Genomic DNA, 22,844 nt, shown 5'->3' with positions numbered 1-22,844 from the left:
AGCGGAGATGGTAGGGGAGAAGGAGAAGGTACCGGGGAGGTGGGGGTGATTTGGGGAGATCTATAGGGAAAGGCTCTGGAGAAGTTTGAACTTTTTTAACAAGTTTTTTTTTTTTCCCCCCCCTTCTATCCGTTAAGTGGAAGTTTGATGATTGTGCAGTTCGGCTTAGTGGAAAACTCAACGCAATAATGGTGATTTGCGAGCGAGAGCAGGGGAAAGATAAGAGTTATAGAACCTAAATGTCAGAGATTACGTCACCGTCACAGCAACTAATAGAGGGTGTGCGCATGCATAAAGTGAATGGCAAATTGAGTGGCAAATCGAGTGGCAAAGTGAGTTTAGTGTTGTTTAACGTCGTTTAATGCAATCAGATAGGACTTTCTTTTGGATGTATGGGCTGTCAAGGCCAGAAAGTAGTTTTTTTGCCACTGAGTAGGCGTTCCCGCATAACATCCGGGTATGATGATGATGTCACTCTCTATACCTGTTGTGCCGGCTGGCGGTGGTGGAGGGAGGTTGTTCTTTTGCATCCTTATTTTTCATTTATATATTATATATAAATATATAAAAAAGCAAAACCCGGGACCCTTAACTCACCCACAACCGTAATATTTAACCAAACTACTGCCCACATACAGTACTGGCTATTTTTAGTTTGTCTTACCTTCTAAAAAGTAGTCACAGAATATCATGCACGATCGTGCACGTGCGTGTAGATGACCACTGAACGCGTTAATCCAGACCCCATGTCCGTACGTCTTACTCCAAAGCTAAGCTAGTGCAGAAATGCTGCAGGACACGTGACAGGATCAGAAACCCGAGAAATTGGGGTTTTCCTGCAAAATGTAACATACAAGCCAATGCAGATCCATTTTATTCATATCCGGTTTTTAACTGTTTCCGGTCAAAACAAGAATCGCTACTTTTTGAGCAGATAAACGGCAGTGTAATGTTGGATTAAATGAAACAATAAAAAAATAAATCTGTCTTATCTTCTGTACCATTGGTACAGAAGTAGGGATGGGACAATAAGAACATTTCATATCACGATTATTGTGACAAAAGAAATTGCGATTAACGATATTATCGCAATAATCAAAATCCATTATCCTGCTGGGTGGAACATTTGCCTAACATCAGCAGATCTACTTGTAGATCGGCTATTTTTTTGGCAAAGACATTTGATAGAGTGAAAAAAAGACTGTATCAAGTACTTATATTATAAGTACCTTTTACCAGTTAAAGAGGGTTTACTGTAAGTGGTACCGGATATGCAGCTCGGCAAATAAAAGGTGAATTGATCCCTGTGCATGACGGAGGACGATATCACGATAAATTAAATCTCCACAATATGATTATCGTGAGTGTTTTTTATCACAATAAACAATAACATCGATTATCGTCCCATCCTTGTACAGAAGGCTTTTTAAAATCACTCGTCATATCTTGTCATTGGTAGTAAATGAGTTAATCACTTATTAGGATAAGTGATTAACTCATTTACTACCAAATAAAGCCTTCAATCAATGACAAGATATGACGTGCGACCTACATGCTCATAATGGGCCGCAATGCGTTGTTGTGAGCTTGTAGAGCTGCTATTTTCACCGCTTTTGAAAATTTCTTTGACATTTTTTCAAAATTCAATTTTTATTGTCACCCGATGTCATCATTTTAGAATATGTGAGATATTTGTTCGGGACACGGGTCACCCAGCTTGAAAACGGGCCAGTCCCGGGGGCCAAACTGGGACTTCTGGTCACCGTGATTTTGCAGCCTTGTTTTTCGAGGACCGCGTGACTGCATTTTCAGTGCCAGTTGTTCTCCGACAGTGTTCCTCCCAGAGATTCCACTGGAGTTACACTATTGGCGTGAGAGAGGCGAGGTATTGATGCTTTGTTTGGGGCTTGGAGGAATGCAACTATTCAAGGACGGATAGAGAGAGAAGAGAGAGAGGGAGAGAGAGAGAGGGGAGGTGAAGAAAGGGAAAAGAAGGCTCTTCAAACACCCCAAATGTGTTTTTGTTTTTCGTTCTTTCAGCGGGATCATTGAGGTGGAAGTGATTTTTTTTTCTCCTTTTCTTTGGTGGTGTATGTGCGTATGGGTGGTGTGTGTGTGTGTGTGTGTGTGTGTGTGGGGGGGGGGGGGGGGGGGGCTCCAAGTCGGCGTGGATCAAAAGCAGCCTGGGTGGAGAGGCAGGAGTGTGTTAAGCGAGCGAGAGAGAGAGAGAGAGAGAGAGACCCTAGTTATAGGAAGCTGAAGAATAAATGTTGTGGGGGGTACAGGACAGAACACAAGAGCTTAGCGCTTGAAAAGATCCCCCCTCTGTGTGTGTGTGTGTGTGTGTGTGTGTGTGTGTGTGTGTGTGTATGTGTGTGTGTGTGTGTGTGTGTGTGTGTGTGTGTGTGTGTGTGTGTGTGTGTGTGTGTGTGTGTGTGTGTGTGCGCGCGCGTGTGCGTGCACGCGTGTGCGTGCACGTGTGTGCGCGCTCACACTGTGAGTGTGTGTGTGTGTCTGAGTACGCTTGTATTATAATGTATTACTATTCTTGTATTAATCTCCCAGTGTACAGTGGTGGAAAAAGTACTATTTATTTGTTTTACTTAAGTAAACATATCAATACTGCAATGTAGAAATACTCTGTTACAAGTAAAAGTCCGGAATTCAAAAATGACTTGAGTAAAAATACAAAAGTATTGCAATCAAAATGCACTTAAAGTATCAAAAGTAGAAAGTACACATGTTGCATAATTTCTCATTTCACAAGTTTTCAAATGTACAAAATGTATAAATGTCTTTTTGAAAATCGTTGTCTATATTCAAATGTACATAGGGCTGAAGTGGTTAATATGGGTGTAGGGGTGCAGGGGTCCTCATCGCCCTGGTTGAGATGTAAATGTGTCGTCGCTTTTGTGAGGGTCCCTGCATGCTGGCCCCAGGTTATAGGGCCCCTCCTTTCATTTCTGTACAGCGAGCGCATAGCCATGGAAACCCCGCTGAGGGGCCGTTGAAATGTCTGATTCCGGGGGACCCCAGGGCTAAATAATCCCCAACCGACCGCTGAGGCGGTCGGTTTTCTGTGCTAGAAGGGGTGAGGGAGTTTGTGTGCATCTCGCTGTGTGTGTGTGTGTGTGTGTGTGTGTGTGTGTGTGTGTGTGTGTGTGTGTGTGTGTGTGTGTGTGTGTGCGTGGTGTTTGTGTGTGTGTGTGTGTGTGTGTGTGTGTGTGTGTGTGTGTGTGTGTGTGTGTTTGTGTTTGTATTTGTATTTGTGTCAAGGTTGTTATAGTATTGCATTTTTCATTAGTTAACATTTTCATTTCGTTTCGACCTTGTTTATAAAGTCGTTTTTACAAGGTTTAATTTTGGTTTCGTTTGTATTCATCTTAGGGTCGAGTTGAGTTTTCTTTATTGTGACATCATATGCATGCAGATTGGCACACGTGTCGTGCACTGCATGTACGTATGCGTGTGCACGGCACAGATCCGTCCCAGAAAACGTAAAGTACAACACGGGCATGTTGTTGTGTGAACGAACGCCCTGCTAAATCCACAGGGAGAAAGTTAGCTCACCGCCAGCCATGCAGACACTTCCTCAGCGGATTAGCCACAACTGAGCCTGTCTCTGCTCCGCTTAAGCCACCTGTGTGTGTTCCTGCGGTGTGGGTGGGGTGGGGTGGTAGTTGTGGCCATAGAGAAGCGGTACCTCTTTATCAAACAGCCCCACTCCTTAAGTTGAATACCACTGCTCAAACGTTTTCGTACCTCCAAATTGATATATTCTGTATATATGTCTGCGGACCCCCATCTGGAAATGTTTTGTAACCAGGGACCCCCACACGGTAAGATTTGTGTTAACAAAAACTATTCACGATTTTTCCCAAACGTTCAGAAATAGCAGATGTACAAGCTCACAGCGTGGCACCAAGTGACGCACGTTGAGCTTGTATATCTGCTATTTTTTTGCTGGGGACCCACAGTACTTTGTTACTTTCCACCACTGTCCATTGACAGCACAAAGAGGAGGGATGGATGGAGCAGAAAAGGGGAACAGCACAGATGAGAACGCACGTCAGGAAAGAAAGGAGAGAGGGAGCCTGCCGGTTGGTTTTGAATGACATGGGCTTTGAATGAAGCGCAAAGTCAAAGGTCAAGCTGGACTCTTTTTTTGAGAGAGAGAGAGAGAGAGAGAGAGAGAGAGAGAGAGAGAGAGAGAGAGAGAGAGAGAGAGAGAGAGAGAGAGGCGGGGGGGCGGGCGAGGATTGAGGGGAGGGGGTGAAAGCAAGCCTGGAGAATGCACATTGTGATGGAAAAGTTTTGCGGGACAAAGGCAGGCAGTGCGCTCAGCTTGGCATTGCATTGAGCAGACAGACCCCGATCGCGCCCACTCCCCCTTCGCCTCTCACCCCTCGGTCAGGAGGCCTCGCCACTTTCATTCTTTACTCCTTTCTTCAATCCCCCCCCCCCCCCCCCCCCCTTCAGACGAAACGGTCCCTCTCTCTCTCTCTCTCTCTCTCTCTCTCTCTCTCTCTCTCTCTCTCTCTCTCTCTCTCTCTGGAGCTGTGCTGAGAAGCAGTGAAAGGGAAAAATAGAGAGCTTCTACTGTGTTGCACAGTTGATAATTAATGTGTTGCCTTGTGATTGGTAGAGAGCCCTCGTCATAATACAGGCCCGGGGGGCTGTGGGGGAGGCTGAGCAAGGACCACCTCTGTAAACATGCATGCACTCTCCCTCTCTCTCTCTCCCTCTACCTCTCTCTCTCTCTCTCATATTCACACACACAAACACGCGCACACACGCACACTAAACTCCTACTTGTTTTTGTTTTTTTCCAGGCTTCACTGGGAACCTGTGCCAGATAGATATTGATGAGTGCGCCAGCACGCCATGCAAGAACGGGGCAAAGTGCACAGACGGGCCCAACAAGTACACCTGCGAGTGCAGCGAAGGTATCAGGACATTCACTCAATTTCAAGTTAATGGTCAATTGAATGAATGAAACGATACCAAACAATCTTGAATTTTGATTTAAGCAAATAGGAGCAGTGAACTATTTAATCTGTTATTAAAACATGTATAATTGTTAATAAAGTAATAGATTCATAATCTATTCCTTATTTTGGCCATGTCGCAAAAAGACATTGATAAAATGCGGAAATCATCGATATTTGCTCATCTATCAATTCCCTCATTTCCCTCACTTATCTTCCTAATCTCATCTCCTTCCTCGATGTTGATTGATTTAATACATAGGACCATAATTGAAACAAGTCCCCGGGACTTGTCTGACTGTACTTCGTGCCGTTTCCATCTCTGACTAACAAAGCATTCAACCAAATCAATCAAGTCTCACGTATACTTCATCTCCCATCTCTCTCATAACAAAGGCTACTCGGGGAGGCACTGCGAGACGGACATCAACGAGTGCTACTCTGACCCGTGCCACTACGGCTCCTGTGTGGACGGCCTGGCCTCCTTCACCTGCCACTGCCACCCCGGCTACACCGGGCGACTGTGTGAGACCAACATCAACGAGTGTGTGAGCCAGCCCTGCAGGAACGGAGGCACCTGCCAGGACCGCGAGAACGCATACGTCTGCGTCTGCCCCAAGGGCACTACAGGTAGGGCTGTCACCATTTTACATGAAGATTAATTGTCACTCAAATACGGTAATTGTGATTAACGATTTAATTGTGTTTTTGTCGTTGACAATTACATTTCTGTTGTTTTTTTTTTTGGCTTTGAAGTTGCACATGGCAGATACTGTATGACACATAACCTAAACCTAAATATACAAAGAAATTACTGACATAGGCCTATTTGACAACTTCATACTTAAAAAAGAACATTGATAACATTGATCTGCTATTTCCACTATTCTACTACATGTTATGTATATGAAATATATTTTTCAACATGGAAACGATTATGACAAAATAATAGCGATTAAGTAAAATAATTGCGATGAGACGATTATGTAATAATTGTGTGACAGGCCTAACTACAGGTAGGGGAACTGCTCGCACGCACGCACACACACACACACACACACACACACACACACACACACACACACACACACACACACACACACACACACACACTCACACAAGCGCACGCACACGCACGCACACACATACACACACACACACACACACACACACACACACACACACTCACACAAGCGCACACACACACGCGCACACACACACACACACACACACACACACACACACACACACACACACACACACACACACACACACACGCACAAACGCTGCACAATTGTCCAGAATCTATGGTTAATCCAAACCCCCCCCCTCCCCCAGGTGTGAACTGTGAAATCAACATAGACGACTGCAAGAGCAACCCCTGTGACTATGGAACCTGCATTGACAAGATCAACGGATATGAGTGTGCATGTGAGCCAGGCTACAGCGGTGAGTACCTGAGAGGACCGACACTGACGCGCACGTTAGAGCAGTGGTTCTCAACCTTTTCAGGCCGCGACCCCCCAAAATAATCAGATTTTAGCCGATCTGTAGATCGTCTATTTTCACAATTTCATCTGGGGACCACCCAAAATAATTTGGGGACCACCCTGGGGGTCCTGACCCACAAGTTGAGAACCACTGCGTTAGAGGCCCATGTCAGCTCTTTGGATGCTTGGGTACCGATTTATGAGAGTCCTCGAACACAGAATTACCATGTACTGAAAAGTTGAGAATATTGTAACTTTTATCTGTTTGTCTAAAAACCGAAAGATGCGACCTGCAGTGCAAGAGAGGAGTGCAGGACAGGTGCGCTGTACTGTAGGAAAACAACAGTTTTGTTGCAGAGTCTCTGTATGGGCGCCCCCTTAAGTTTCAAAACATCAATGTTCCACAACTGACCCTTCTGGGGTCAACTTTCAGTATTCATAGGTTGCATTTGTAGTCCTACACCAGCCATTTTGAGGACCAACACAGGTGTTTTGATTAACGTAGAACATTGGTTCTATGTCAATCAGACAAATTGAACACCTGTGTTGGTCCTCAATATGGCCGGTTTAGGACTACAAATGCAACCCATGAAATAGATGAATATGAATTGGCCGTGCAGGGGATTTGGTGCCCTCTTGCTTTTGCATCTGAGCACCCTGTGCACCCTCCCTGCACCAATGCCCACAGTATATGTGCCACCAGCAGAAGTGGTTTAAGTTAAAGGGTAACCGTGGGGCTCCCTAATCAGGTGTCTCAGGTGACGACGGCGAGACCAAAAGTGGGAGAGGGGAATCGGGGCGAGGGGACGGGACGGGAGGTACGGCCGGTGGAGTGTGGGCCTGAAGGGGGAGGGTGACAGATGGCGAGCGAGCAAGCACGCTCCTCCGAGGCCCGGCCGCCGGTGTCACTTTCCAGCCCCTCCCATGTCCCCAACCTGTCGCTGTTAGGACACGCAAGCTGCCCTCGCACACAAAGAAGAAACACATGCGCACACACACACGCACACACACACACACACACACACACACACACACACACACACACACACACACACACACACACACATACTCACATTGACACACATGGTCACCGGGGATCTGAGCAGGAGAAAAGATTCCCTCAAAGATTCCTGAAAGATGAGCTCTTAAAAGGTTGGGAGCCGGTCCCTGCTTTAAAATGGTGGGGGGGTCTTTATGTACTTCGTGGCACCTGCCTGAATGGCGTCAATGCTTCAAGTGGCCGACAAAAGCCGACTTAAAAGGCCCTCATGTTCTCTGTAAATTGATACTGTTATCGTGAAAAGGTATAGATGGCTCTATGCGCGGTTGTGTGTGGCTTTTATGTTTAGTTTTGTTGCATTTCAGAGTGATTGTTTATATTTGCTGTTTGCTGTTGACAGATGTTAGCGCAATGTCTTCATGTTGTTGTGATCAGTGTAGACTGATCAAGTTGATCGTTTGAATTCTAACGATTCAAACACAAAGATCTTTGTACCGGTATATTGGCTATTTTTGAATATCCAATGTATAAAAAAAGGGTTAAATGCTCCCACTTTGAGAACCACCATGATAATCACATGATAGGGACCACCGAAACATCACAATTCAATGTCTTGACCGTGTCACTGTAAAGATAGAAAATATCCTCACTGTCGGGCAGAAACCTTTTATCTCCAAGTTTCAAATTTGTAAATTTCTCGTAAAGTAAAGCCTTGCTTCATCATACAAGACTGTCGCACAAAACTAGTGAAAATAGCAGATATACAAGCATCACAAGGCGTTGTGTGCTTGTAGATTGTCTGTTTTCACTATTTTAAATCATTTTTAAAATACTAAATACAAATAGAACGGTTTTGGACATACAAGGTTTCCACCCGACATCGGCGATATCTTATCTGGATAACTCAACACAACCACGTTTCCCACCAGCCCTGTAACAACCAGTAGATACAAAATGTGGGGGCCCTTGTAAACCTGACAGGAAGTCATGTGACGTTGTGTTCCCCGCCAGGTACCATGTGTAACATCAACATTGACGAGTGTGCCATCAACCCCTGCCACAACGGCGGCACCTGCATCGACGGCATCAACAAGTTCGTCTGTGCCTGTCCGGAAGGTTACCACGACCCCACCTGCTCCTCCCAGGTAGGACTGATGCTACCCATTCTCTTCTCCACGATTATTGTGTCCATTACTTTTCCAATTGATTGAATAATCAAGAAATGTATATATAACATATTAACATATATATATTTTTAAAGTATATTTATATACTAGTAAGACGCCTCAGGGTGACAGTGATGTGGATATCAGGGATGTGGACATCAGGGATCTCCATATACTGGCATAAAAGGGATTTGTTCCCCTGGCATCACAGGGATCTCCATATCTCCATATATGGGCATAAAAGGGATTTGTTCCCCTGGCATCACAGGGATCTCCATATCTCCATATATGGGCATAAAAGGGATTTGTTCCCCTGGCATCACAGGATCTCCATATCTCCATATATGGGCATAAAAGGGATTTGTCCCCCTGGCATCACAGGGATCTCTCTAACAGGGCATCATTAATATTGATGACATCAGGGAACCCATAAAAGGGATTCTGTTCTGTTAGTGTGACATCACAGTGAAGCCAGAGCGTGACGTCAGAATTAGAGTGGTTCCCCTGACATCACAGTGACATCAGAGCATGATGTCAGAGCGGCAAACCCATAGACCGTAAAAATGTGTACACGTCTACACAGTACACACGGACAAGCTGTGACGTTTCTCATACAGTAGTAAACAATGAATAAATCCTATTTTATACTTTTTCACACAATTATGTTGTGCACAAATAGTGAAAAAGCTGATTTACAAGCTCACAACGTGACACCGATTGTGTGCTTTACAAGTTCACAATGCTATGGTATATAGATCATCTATTTTCTTATTATAACCGCTGCTCCCTAACTCCCAGGTCAACGAGTGCCTCAGCAACCCTTGTATCCACGGCCACTGTGAAGACAAGATCAACGGGTGAGTCTCCGTCTCCACGATGACACAGTTTTTAACAGGTTTTGAGACAGATGTGACTCAGGTTGGGTTAAACAGCTTTACTAGTAAGTACCGGTAGGTGTAGAGTTTAAATGGTTAATCAGTGGAATATCTATACCTCCCTTCCCCTCCCTCCTTCAGGTACAAGTGTCTCTGTGACTCGGGCTGGAGCGGCAAAAACTGTGACATCAACAACAACGAGTGTGAGTCCAACCCCTGCATGAACGGAGGGACCTGCAAGGACATGACCAGCGGATACGTCTGCACCTGCCGCATGGGCTTCACCGGTCAGTGTTCACACACATACCTACCGGCGTTGTCCAAAACCCTTCGTTTTGTATTTATCATTTGTGCGACAGTCTTTTGTGATGAAGCGGGGCTTTGCTTCACTCAAACTATGTGCACATTTGAAACTTGGAGATGCGAGGTTTCTGCCTGACAGTGACGATACACTGTCGCTTTCAGGTGGAAACCAAAAGACCAAAAGCCTCTCTTTTTCAGATAATGTTTAAAAAAAATGATCCATTGTAGATATTATTTAGTCACAAGCGCTTATCAATACTTTTTAGTCTGTAAATATTTTTTTGAAAAGCCGCCAGACAGACTTAACCACTGTCAACCTGACATCTCTATTTATTTATTGTACTAACAGGGCAACCAGACTATAGTTCTTGTCAGACTTTCTTTCTTTCTTTCTTTCTTTCTTTCTTTCCGGATAAACCTTATTTTGCCGCGCTACTCCTCCCATAGTTTTGGTGGCACCCATTTGGGCATTCTCATTAGAGGCGGAAAATACAACAAATCTAAGTTACAAATAAGGTTTTCAAGTGTCAATTGAAATAAAGATGAGCAGCTGAGCAAGAGCAGAGTGCGGGAGTTTTTGTTCATGAAATAACTTTTCATGATTTCTTCAACAAATAAGGTTTTAACATGAACCTCTCTGAACCACAGGGCCGAGCTGCCAGACCAACATCAACGAATGTGCCTCCAACCCCTGCCTCAACCAGGGCACCTGCATCGACGACGTGGCCGGCTACAAGTGCAACTGCATTCTGCCCTACACCGGTACGAAAATATTATCGCAAACACGCTCCATATGCCTGTCACGACCGCCTCCAGCTCAGGCATTTCCTCTCTGGGAACGCGTCCAGCCATCCATGTCCTTTAAGTCACAGCAGAAACGTGCCTCGGCCGACGTGGCGTAGCCCTCGAGCAAAGTTCAGCGGCAAGACTTCCTCGCAAGCGTTATAAGTCACCGGTGGTGGTGGAAGAAGCAATCCTAATGACACAATATAATACTCTGTTACAAGTAAAGGGCCTGTATTCAGAAATTACAAAAGTATTGCCATCGAAATGTACTCAAAGTTAAATATTTTTAATATTTGTCAAACCTTTTTGAACATAAGCAGAACCACAAGCTCACAACGTATGGCACCGCTTGTAGCTTGTAGCTTAGCCTACTTAGCCTAGCTTTCGAATAGCCGAATAATGAAATAGGGATTCATTTGTTTTGAAATAATAACCGAAATGCTCCTGAGGTGTAGTGCAGTAGAAGTATAGAAAGTATGGAACGTTTTTCATACTCAAGTAAAGTAAAAGTACCTCAAAATCGTACTTAAGTACATACTTGAGTAAATGTACTTCGTTACTTTCCACAACTGTTATCCCCTGAAGCCTTGTATTGACTCTGTGAGTCTTCGCTGGTATTCCTGATAACAAAGCCTGAAAACACTTTCCCTCCAACCCTTCACGTCCTCCCCTCTCTCTTATTATTATTATTTGACGAAACAGATAATGATGGAACGCCGTGGGGGCAAACCTTTTTTTATAAACCGAATCGTCTTTTCGGAAAAATCGACAGGCCCTGGCAATAATAAAGGGCTCTTGCTGGTGACGGGGGTGGGAACAGGAGCTTTGACACATTTCCTGTTTGCCTGCTTCCTGTCTCACAGAACAGCAAATGGTTTGACAATGGGCGGAAAGTGGAGCCGGCTTCCTGTGCGAGGCGGGTGTTGTGGAAACAGATAGGGAACCGTCTCGGCAGGCAGGCAGGCAGGCCTCTGAACACCGACGGAGCCTCTGGGCCCGCAGGTTTCTGATAGGACCCATTGAACAGTGATCAGGGGTGTCACAAGGGGTGGGGGGAAGTGGGACTGAGTTACTAGGGCCCAAAGTGGAGGGGCCTTTAGCTATTGAAACATAGCAGATATACAAGCTCACAGCGTGGCACCGAGTGCTTGTAGATCTGCTATTTTTGAAAAGTCCTGAAATTTGTGTGCAAATCTTTGAAGATATGTATTTTTGAATCGAATATTTGTAACTAAAATTTTGGTTCTGAGGGAGGTCCCTGGAATTAAATATTTTGAGATGGGGGTCCGTGGTCAAATACATAACATTTTGGGTGTCCTTCACATGAAAAGGTTTGAGCACCACTGACATAGAAACATAGGGTTTAAAAAAAAACTATTTATAGAATCGGGTCAAAAATATTCAGACTTGCACAAATGTGCAGAATAGCAGATCTACAAGCTCGCAGTGCGGACTCGGTGCCGCGCTGCGAGCTTTTAGATCTTCCCATGCAGAAAAACATTCATGGGGGGCCCGCAGTGAATCCTTGTACCCAGGGCCCAGAATTTGGTGCGACGCCCCTGATGATGATCCAACGGAGCACTGGAGCTTCTATCTCTGTGGGTCAGCGGTTATCGCCCAGCTCACGGCTTCCACGCAGCGATAGCCGGCGGTTCGAAAACAATAATAGTTGAGCTCAGTTCTTTTTAAGCGTTCACGATTAGGGGCTTTGTGTGTGTGATAATGCACGTGTGGCCTGCGTGTGTCTTGTGTTGTAGCCGCGGATTAAAGTTCTCAGTTGCAGTTGCATTTTTATGAGACTAAATCATTATTAGAATGGGTCATAGAATTCATGTCCTATTGCTTACATTGTAAATTGATGAAGCATCTTTCAGAAAACTGAGATATTTCATAAAAGCAAAGGTTAAAGCGTCAATCTGAAATTCTTCAACTTGTTGGCTTCATGTAGAACATCAAGAATATAGGTTTAGAATGGTAATATTGTACCTAAACATCATTTGTAATTCTACATATTGTGTTAATTGCTTAAGAAGTGTGGGAGGACTCCTCTCACGCTGTTTCACAAATCACAGATTGGGACGGCATAACAAAGGATTTTGTTTTTTGCCTTAATCCTTGTGTAGGAGAAAACTGCGAGACCCTGCTGGCCCCTTGCAGTCCAAAACCCTGCAAGAACGGAGGCGTGTGTAAGGAGTCGGAGGATTATGAGAGCTTCTCCTGTGTCTGTCCCGACGGATGGCAAGGTAAAGGAATCACTGTAAAAAAAGCCTGTTATTTTGCTACATGGACCCTACATGGATCCCTATTCCGGGGGAAAGCATGATCGGCTTTTTTTCAGCCAAGAGATTTGGTGGAGAGGGAAAAGAGGAGGGGGACCTAGTATAGAGTTTACACATTTTATAAAGATTTGTTTTGGAGATGATGCCTTTATTGATAGAACAGTAGACTGACAGGAAATGGGGAGAGAGATGGGGAGTGACACGCAGCAAAGGTTGTCGGGATCGGAACTCGAAACCACGACACCCTGTTAGGCATCAGAGCCTATGTGGTATGCCCCTTGACTGGTAGGCCAGCGGGCGCCCCTAGCGTGTACAAATTGACCTGGACATGTTAGTCCATTCGGTTCCATTTTAACAATACAGTTTCTCCTCTGTCTGTCCTGGCAAGGCAAAGGAATCACAGTTAATTTAACCAATTAGGTTCCAGTTGCATTCACGCCATCTTAACGTCAAGAGCTGCCTGTTGTTTGCTTATGTGATTCTGGACACAGGATCAAAATGTGCAAATGAAAGGTGACGAGCCCTAATCTGTCCTCTGAACCGCCTACTGTAGGTCAAACCTGTGATGTGGACATCAACGAGTGTGTGAAGTACCCCTGTCGCAACGGAGCCACCTGCCAGAACACCATGGGAAACTATCACTGCGGCTGCAAGCCGGGATACACCGGACGCAACTGCGAGACCGACGTCGACGACTGCACACCCAGTAAGAGCTAGAGCAGGGATTAATCTCCACCTTTTTCCATTTCAAGGACCCCCCAGTTTGATATGCGTATTAGGTCGAGAACGCCCATTTGATAAAATGTTTTATGAGTGTACAAATGATGTAAAAGATGTCCTCCATTTGTAGACTCTCAGAGTTACAAACCTGTAAGGCCTGGTGGTCCCTGGAGCATACAGTATGTTGAGAACGAGTGGGTTAATGCAGTGGTTCTCAACCTGTGGGTCGGGCCGATCTACATGCTCACAACGCCTTGCGTTGCGACACGTTATGAGCTTGTATATCGGCTATTTTTTTGCAAAAAGATTTGGTAGAGAGTGGAAAAAAGACAGTATCACGATACGATTATCGTGAGTGTTTTTATCACGATAAATGATAATATCGCTTATTGTCCCATCCCTAGTGGGTGCTCAACAAACATATCCAGAGAGACAGAGCTAAGCTAACGGCTACCCCCCCCCCCCCCCCCCCCCCCCCCATGTCTCTCTTCCCCACCAGACCCTTGCAGTAACGGGGGTCTCTGTAAAGACGAGGTGAACGGCTTCATGTGCACCTGCCCGCCAGGCTTCCGGGGCACCAAGTGCGAGGAGGACATCAACGAGTGCGAGAGCAACCCGTGCAAGAACGGCGCCAACTGCACCGACTGCGTCAACAGCTACACCTGCACCTGCCCGCCGGGCTTCAGCGGCATACACTGTGAAAACAACACACCCGACTGCACCGAGAGGTAGGGTTCTAGTTTTAAAGCCACTTTCGTCAAATTGGAACAGTGCAATAGCCAAGAGAGAGCGGTCCAAAAGAATGGATCTCGCCATCTGTGGCTTAATTGTACAGGTTGGCCTCTGCTGCCTCTGTTTAGGTCAACAGGTTCACTGTGATCCCAAACCCCCCTTGTCCTTGTCCACTACTGCCCCCTCTGGTGGAATAGTGGTTACCAAGGCAAGCAAATGGCTGTGAACTGTGTCTGGCATTGTACCGGTATCTGTTCCACAAGCTTTCAACCACTTTCAACCTGGTGTCCTTATTCTGGGTGTGTAATTAAAGGCGAGAATTTTTACACGTTTTAAAATACATTTCTAAAATAAAAATACATAAAAACCCATAAAAAAAATATATAATAATATTTTTTATAGCTAATCAACAAGCTTCAAGCTCCTCTCATCTCTTAACACAGAGAATAATGTATTCCTTGGTGAGGATTCACTCATCTTATTCTCTTTATTATTTTTTTCAGTTCTTGTTTCAACGGAGGCACCTGCGTGGACGGCATCAACACCTTCACGTGCCGCTGTCCCCCGGGGTTCATTGGCAGCTACTGCCAGCATGACATCAACGAGTGTGACTCCAAGCCCTGCCTGAACGGGGGCACGTGTCAGGACAGCTACGGGACCTACAAGTGCACCTGCCCTCACGGCTACACCGGACACAACTGTCAGGTACTGTAGACCAGTGGTTTCTCAAACGTTCACATTTCAAGGTCTCCACTTAACTCTGACAGTGTACAAATGGAACCAAATGGACCCGTTAGGGTCCATTTGGTTCCATTTGTACACTGTCAGAGTTACAGACTTGTGATGGTCAATTCACCCATTGTCCCGCCCCTCTTCACACCCACTGGTTGCTGTGTCTTGGTGGGACACTCCATCCACTACCATTTTAATTCAGTTGTTTGTATTGTTATTCTGTGTGTTTAATTCTAATTCCAAACTTGGTTTCAGTAAAATGGAGCTGCTCAGTGGCAGTATAGTGACTCAGCATGTTTTTAAAATGTTTTTATTTCTCCATAATTATGTTTTAGCAAATTCAACATAAAAGAGACGGAACCAGGGCGGGACAAGGCAGATAGAGCCTGCTGGTTGGTCAGTCAGGGACCAACCAGAGGGCTAAAAAGGGTGAATTTAGACCGCCCAAAAGGAACCCACAGAGTCCCTGGAATCCACTTTGAGAACCACTGAGGTAGACAACGGCCTCCGCTGTAATTGCCTGGCTTTTCCCAAGTCAAGGACCCCCAAATAGCCATAAGACCTGCTTAAAATATAAAAATTAAAAAATCATAAATAGCTAAAAAAGTTCTATGCATTTTCTATTCCATAAACACTTTCAGTAATCTATGGAACAAAATGGTACACCACAAAGTATAATGATATCTGACACACACCTTCAATAGCATTGGTGGATGTTGGCTACTACTTTTTCTTCACAATTTACTTTCTAGTTTCCACTGTTCCCGTCTGCTGGCATGGTCATAGCTGCAGTAGAGGTGGACAAAGTACTCAACCCTGCAGTACTTTAGCCAGAGTATAGACACTCCTGGTCAAATATGATTGAACGTTCAGCTCAGTCGGAATTGACATTTTAGTCAAAGTACCGGAGCACTTACTTTTGAATGCTGCAAAATATACCAAACATTTTCTCCTTGCAGAACCTGGTGCGTTGGTGCGACTCGTCGCCCTGTAAGAACGGGGGAGCCTGCTGGCAGACGGGCACCACCTACAGCTGTGACTGCAAGACGGGCTGGACGGGCCTGTACTGCGACGTGCCCAGTGTGTCCTGTGAGGTGGCAGCCAAGCAGAGAGGTAACATGACCTACTGTAGTATAACATGAAGGGGTTGACACACTGAGGTCTGCCCGAAAAGTAAATTGTCCATTATACATTTTTAATTACCGTTTTTTTTTACTTTCTGGGGCTGTGTGATAAAAAAAATCATACCTCAATTTTTATGCCGAATACCTACATAGCTATGACTATGGGTTCACACTTGTTTTTTTATAGACCGATTTCTCAGAGCGCCAACCATTAACTGCGGTGTCTAGCGGAACTGCTTCACGCAGCGACACCGCAGCTACACGGCAGCACTCTGGAAAAAAGGTCTATTTATTGCGACCGTAGGTCGCACTTACTATCAAAACCTGCACAAACTGTGAGTGAGTCCGTCAGTCAGTCAGTCAGTCAGTCAGTCAGTCTGTCCGTCTGTCTGTCACACCTCACACGTCACACTATTGCCCTGCTCATATCTCCGCAACCGTTGCCCCGATCCATGCCAAATTTTGCACACACACTCCTTGCCTGCCAAACTACAACCTCCAAGACCCCCCGAGCTCCAGGGTCCCCCAGGTCCCTGGGGGACCCCCAGATGTAAAAAATGACCAAATGTGCAAAAATGACCAAATGACCACCCCAACGGGGCTGCTCACGGGGAATTCCCGGGGACCACCGACTCCTGGTGCTCCAGAACGGATGCCAAAGTGGTGGCGCCCCCAGTGGAGGACCCCCTCCACTGCAGCTCACATAAAATGCCGTAACTCGGGCTAGGAGCGTCCGGGAGAGCCGGGGCCGGTACCTATTCGTCCGCCAAGGCAATGCGGAGACCCCACCCCTCATTTCTCACATGGCCCTCTTCTAGCGCCACCATGAGGCCGATTCTTGCAAAACACATTTTTGGACACTGCTCCTACAGATTTTGCCCTAAAATCACGCACATCGGTACACAGTATGTCTACACATTGCCCACACAACTAGGAACCAATGGCAGTTACAGTGATGTGTTTAAGGCAAACTAAAGACGGTTGCGTCCCCTCTCAAGCTTGTGATTAAATAATAACTCATGGATCCATTCGGAACACACAGTTTCTTTTTTCCAGTTCCTGAAAAGTAACTATTTTGGACATACAAGGTTTCTGCCATACTGTAACTCGCTAGCATTGCTCTCTCTCTCCGTCTAGGGGTGGACGTGACTCATCTGTGTCGTAACTCGGGCCAGTGTAAGGACGCGGGGTACACCCACATCTGCCACTGCCAGGTGGGCTACACAGGCAGCTACTGTGAGGAGCAGGTGGACGAATGCACCCCCAATCCTTGTCAAAATGGAGCCACCTGCACCGACTTCCTAGGAGGCTACTCCTGCAAGGTATGCCCCTGAGGAAAACTTGCTGCTTGTATGAATGGTATTTAAAAGTTCAATATTTCACCTACTGCACATATATAGTACAACAAAGAGTTGTTAGCTAGTTTAAAAGCTAGTTAATATTCAGGAGCTTGTATGCCCATCATTTTATCAGCCCCTGTTGTCAAAGTATATGTTCTGTTGCGATTCACAGATAGTGACAAAATGACAAAATGTTTTGTGCCGATGAAACATTTTGTAGATTAAGTGACCAATGTGTGAACGCCAGCAGCCATGCCCGCCAGGAGAGCTCACAGGCGGGTAGTACAACCGTAGGAGGAGTTGGTGTGGTGGTTCTAATGTCGTAACACCTAGCAGCTACCATTGGAAATGAATGCAGTCCACTTTGTCGCTTGTTGTTGCTGGCGCCAGTATGAGCGTATTGTCTTTGTTTAAAAAAGAGATCAATCAGAAATCATACGGCTGCACCTCAAGTTATTTTTGCTGCACTTTTCAAACTTGTTTTGTACAGCAGGTGTGCTCAATACGGAGCAGATTTGGGATCCCAAACCCAAACTGAATTCATTCAAAATGCTCTGGAGCATCAGCACGCAGTCAGTCTTTCATCTCCCACAGCCAATAGTTTCTGTTAGTTCTTATTCACAACATCAGTGGGCAGCCTAATGAAGAGGTTTGTTTATAAATAGAAGACACACTGCTCGGCCAATGCTAATCTCCCACGGAATAAAGAGATCTGCTGGCCTTGGCAGAACGCGGGCCCAGGAAACTGCCAGGTAAACAAAAACAAGCCTCTCCTTTTCATGTCGGACATTGATTGAACCCTCTCCTCTCTCTTCTTCTATACATCTATCTGTCTTTCTCTGTCTGTCATTCTTCTCCTCTCTCTCTCTCTCTCTCTCTCTCTCTCTCTCTCTCGCTCTCTCTCTCTCTCTCTCTCTCTCTCTCTCTCCTTCTCCCAGTGTATGCCAGGGTATGTGGGGACCAACTGCTCGGACGAAATCAATGAGTGTTTCTCTCAGCCGTGCCAGAACGGGGGCACCTGCATTGACCTGATCAATACCTACAAATGCTCCTGTCCCAGGGGAACCCAAGGTCAGTGGACCTCACACACACACACACACACACACACACACACACACACACACACACACACACACACACACACACACACTCCCCCCCCCTCTCTCTCTCTGCCCATCCCTGCTCCGCCCTCCCCTCGTTTTCTCCTCCACGCTTCATTAATTAGGGCTTAACGTTGCCCAGAGCACGTCTGCAAAACTCCATCCTCCTTTTTATTTAGTCTCAATCCCCCTCCCCAAACCACCCACCGACCCACCCACCTGTCAAATACGCCATTGATTTTCCTCTCGGACATGAAGGCAGTGTGTCTTGTGGGTCAGCCAGCGTGCCGGTCAGAGTTGTTGTTGCAGCCGCCAGGAAAAAAAGTACAACTCCGACACGTTGCTGGTAAAATTCTGACCAGTGGAATTTAACAATCTCTTGTCGTTTCGGGCTAAGATCCAATAAGAAATCTGTAGAAATTGATTTCAAAAGTAGATTTTTTTATTGGAGCGTGGCCATAACAACAAGAAGCAGCCAGAAACTAATGTTTGCTTGTCCCCCGCGCACACACCTCTCCCTCATAGGCGTGCACTGCGAGATCAACATCGACGACTGCAACCCGTTCACCGACCCTGTCACCAACGAGCCCAAATGCTTCAACAAGGGCAAGTGTGTGGACCGTGTGGGGGGCTACCACTGCACCTGCCCCCTGGGCTACGTGGGGGAGCGCTGCGAGGGCGACGTCAACGAGTGTCTGTCCAACCCCTGCGACCCCAGGGGAACGCACAACTGCATCCAGCTCACCAACAACTACCGCTGCGACTGTCGCACTGGCTACACAGGTAAGCCCAGGCCAGCCCAGGCCCAGACTATATCGTCTCTGTTGTATGTCCAAAGCTGTTCCTTTTTTAATTGTTGTTTTAGAAATGTGTTAAAGTAGTGAAAATAGACGATCTACAAGCACTGTAGATCTGCTATTTTCACTACTTTTGTGCAGCACTCTTGTATGATGAAGCAGGGCTTTACTTTACGCAAGAACATACTATTTTGAACCTTGGAGATACAAGGTTTCTGCCTGACAGTGACGATATGCTACTTCCCATCATGGTAGGGCTGTCACGGTTACAGATTTAAGGTGACTATTAATTGTCACACAAATAATCGCGATTATAATGATTTAATTGGCTTTTTGGCATTGGACATTGGAGATCGTGAATGAGCTTTTTAGGCTTTGTGATAAAACATTCCACAGGACAGATATTATAACATGTAACCTAAATATACAAAGGAATTACTGACATGTTTAATAATTTTATACAAAAAAAATAGTTAAAGATTTTTAGATCTTGCTGATCTACTAATTGATCTGCTATTTCAACATGGAAAATTATTTCAAATAATTGCGATTAGGCGATTATGTAATAATTATGACAGGCCTACATAATACATCGATCGATGTTTAACACACCTTTTGCCAGGGATTTCTGGAGAGAATTTGTGAAGAAAACGTCTGAATTACTTGAATTACTAACCACTTTCACTAGTATTTTCACAACATTTTTAAGTGATTCAACAAAATCCCCTATAATGATGGCAGGTTGAAAAAGAAAAAGAAAAGAATCATCAGTAAACCTAATGTACGTTGTCTAACCCAATTACAGGCCTGCGTTGTGACACTGTGTTTGATGGCTGTAAGGGGAAACCCTGTCGTAACGGAGGGACTTGTGCTGTAGCCAGCAACACACCACATGGCTTCATCTGCAAATGTCCTCCTGTGAGTACACATGTACATCCTACATAGACACTTTCTTTTTCTTTTCAACTTTTTATATGTTACACAAAAAGCTAGTTTTTGAACATTAGATATTTGATTTGACTGTACTATACTTGTTGTGTGTCGTGTCTCGTGTGTTCCTCTCTAATCTTCCCTATTCCAACTCCTCCTGTAACTGCAATGTTATTTTTGATGTGACAACAAGGTTGATTCTGATCCTCTCTGTTCAGGGCTCCACCGGCTCCACGTGCGAGTACGACGCGCACGCCTGCGGCAGCCTCCACTGCCGCAACGGCGGCACCTGCATCTCGGGCCACAAGAGCCCCATGTGCCTGTGCGCGCCGGCCTTCACGGGGCCCGAGTGCCAGCACCCCACCGACAGCCCGTGCAACTCCAACCCCTGCTACAACGGCGGCACGTGCGAGTACGTCTCGGAGTCGCCGTTCTACCGCTGCGTCTGTCCCACCAACTTCAACGGCCTCCGCTGCCACTTCCTGGACCCCAGCTTCTCGGGTGGCGTCGGACACGACGTTGCGCCGCCCCCGTCGGACGTGGAGGTTTGTTTCATTTGTTTATTTGTCTTCCTGGGGTCCGCACATACAGTACGTAAAAACAGTACATACGGTACATTTAAAAACATACATTTGAAAGACGAAACATAAAGAAAAAGAAAAAGTACCTTAAACTTTATAATCCATAATACAAATCATTTTATGAACACATTTAAGACTAATTCAAAAGCAACATTCTAGTAAATTGATTTACTATTTACAATTTAGGCATTTAGCAGACACTCTTAATCCAGAGCGATTTACAATAAGGAAGGCAATAAATACATCAATACATCAATCAATCAAATGCATAGAAATAGCAATCCAAGAAAAGGAACGTAGGTAGACACCTATTCAGTAATAACGTTATATAAAAACCTAGAAAATGCTATCTAACTTACTTATGTTACTACATTCCTAAAACAGATATTTTCCCAAGTGTTTCTTTATTAGCTTTTTGAATTGGGATTTCTGTGTCAGTTTGGTCATTAACAGTGGCAAAGTATTCCATGTTTCTCTGTATTCTACCGTATGCTTCAAAATAAATTGTTTTGGGGGTTTCAGGTCAGCTGCGACATCCCGCAGTGCGTGGAGCAGCACGGCGACAAGTACTGCGACCCGCAGTGCAACAACCACGCGTGCGAGTGGGACGGCGGCGACTGCTCGCTCAACTTCAACGACCCGTGGCAGAACTGCTCGGCCTCGCTGCAGTGCTGGCGCTACTTCAACAACGGCCAGTGTGACTCGCAGTGCGACAACGCCGGGTGCCTGTACGACGGCTTCGACTGCCAGAGCCTGGAAGGACAGTGCAAGTGAGTGACACGTGACAAGTCTAAGCGTACAGTATGTCAGTGTTTCCCAAAGTGGGTGCCGTGATGCCAGTCCAGGGGTGCCTTAGTAATAATTTGATGATATTAGGAATTTGTACAATATCACTTCATCAATATCACTTCACTATATGCTTAGTAAAAAAGAGTAAGTTTGCACTTTACTTGATGACTTGTTTTTCCATCTTCGGCTAACTCGCTTCACCAAAAATATCAGATCTACAAGCTCATAACGTGTCACAAGCGTTATGAGCTTGTAGATCTGATATTTTTGGTGAACCTTCCCCAATAGGGATGCTGGGGTTCAAGTGGTTAAACATGAAGTATAAAATTATTTTCAGTCAGTTCTGATGGCGACGGATAATTCTCCCTGACATATCGTAACTCAGGTGGAAAGATGTGCTTATTTACGTTGCGTAATATGATGTAAAATTCTAAAAATAATAACAGTCTAATTCAGGGGTGCCGTGGAGAAAAATGTTATTTACCGGGGTGAAAAAAAAAAGGTTTGAAACCCCCTGCAGTATACAAAACGACACTAAACACGTTGCTGTCAAAATGAACACTGTTCCTCCTCCCTGGCTCCCGCAGCCCGCTGTATGACCAGTACTGTAAGGACCACTACGCCGACGGCCACTGCGACCAGGGCTGCAACAACGCCGAGTGCGAGTGGGACGGCCTGGACTGCGCCGACAACACGCCCAACCTGGCGTTCGGCCGACTGGTCCTGGTGGTCAACATTCTGCCCGAGCCGCTCCGCAACAACTCGCTGGGCTTCCTGCGCGAGCTCAGCCGCGTGCTGCACACCAACGTGGTGTTCAGGAAGGACGAGAAGGTAAACCCAGCCGTTCAGCCATTAGTGCATTAGGCCTGAACACATTATTACGCAATATTTTATGCTTTAAATATTAAAAAATAGCAGATATACAAGCTCACAGCGAGCTTGTAGATCTGCTATTTTTGAAAAATCATGAAAATTTGGATTTTTGACCTGATTTTATAAGTGTCTTTTGAATCCTTCTAAGGTTTTTGGAAAAAAAACTATGTTTCTATGTCAGCAATCTGGCCAGCCATCGTCAAAGAAAAGGTCCTTTTCACTTAAATGGAGATCAGTTA

General features: G+C 45.5%; 1 protein-coding gene across 1 annotated transcript in view; it reads left to right on the top strand.

Moving 5' to 3' along the window:
- The window catches only part of notch1b (notch receptor 1b), a 72,134-nt gene that overhangs the window by 31,597 nt on the left and 17,693 nt on the right, over positions 1-22,844 (top strand). Inside the window, exons 10-28 of the mRNA XM_080739176.1 lie at positions 4,833-4,946; positions 5,385-5,618; positions 6,327-6,437; positions 8,490-8,623; positions 9,443-9,501; positions 9,661-9,806; positions 10,471-10,584; positions 12,732-12,851; positions 13,441-13,593; positions 14,107-14,335; positions 14,843-15,044; positions 16,031-16,184; positions 17,333-17,517; positions 18,474-18,606; positions 19,161-19,418; positions 20,238-20,350; positions 20,581-20,907; positions 21,466-21,713; positions 22,320-22,563. Coding sequence (XP_080595302.1) covers positions 4,833-4,946; positions 5,385-5,618; positions 6,327-6,437; positions 8,490-8,623; positions 9,443-9,501; positions 9,661-9,806; positions 10,471-10,584; positions 12,732-12,851; positions 13,441-13,593; positions 14,107-14,335; positions 14,843-15,044; positions 16,031-16,184; positions 17,333-17,517; positions 18,474-18,606; positions 19,161-19,418; positions 20,238-20,350; positions 20,581-20,907; positions 21,466-21,713; positions 22,320-22,563 — 3,278 coding nt within the window. The remainder of the gene's footprint in view (positions 1-4,832; positions 4,947-5,384; positions 5,619-6,326; positions 6,438-8,489; positions 8,624-9,442; positions 9,502-9,660; positions 9,807-10,470; positions 10,585-12,731; positions 12,852-13,440; positions 13,594-14,106; positions 14,336-14,842; positions 15,045-16,030; positions 16,185-17,332; positions 17,518-18,473; positions 18,607-19,160; positions 19,419-20,237; positions 20,351-20,580; positions 20,908-21,465; positions 21,714-22,319; positions 22,564-22,844) is intronic.

Source organism: Nannobrachium achirus (assembly GCF_963921795.1).
Source record: "Nannobrachium achirus genome assembly, chromosome: 12".
Classification (NCBI taxonomy): Eukaryota; Metazoa; Chordata; class Actinopteri; order Myctophiformes; family Myctophidae; genus Nannobrachium; species Nannobrachium achirus.
The sequence above is the reverse complement of the archived record's forward strand: the minus strand, read 5'-3'. Positions and strand labels throughout refer to the sequence as shown.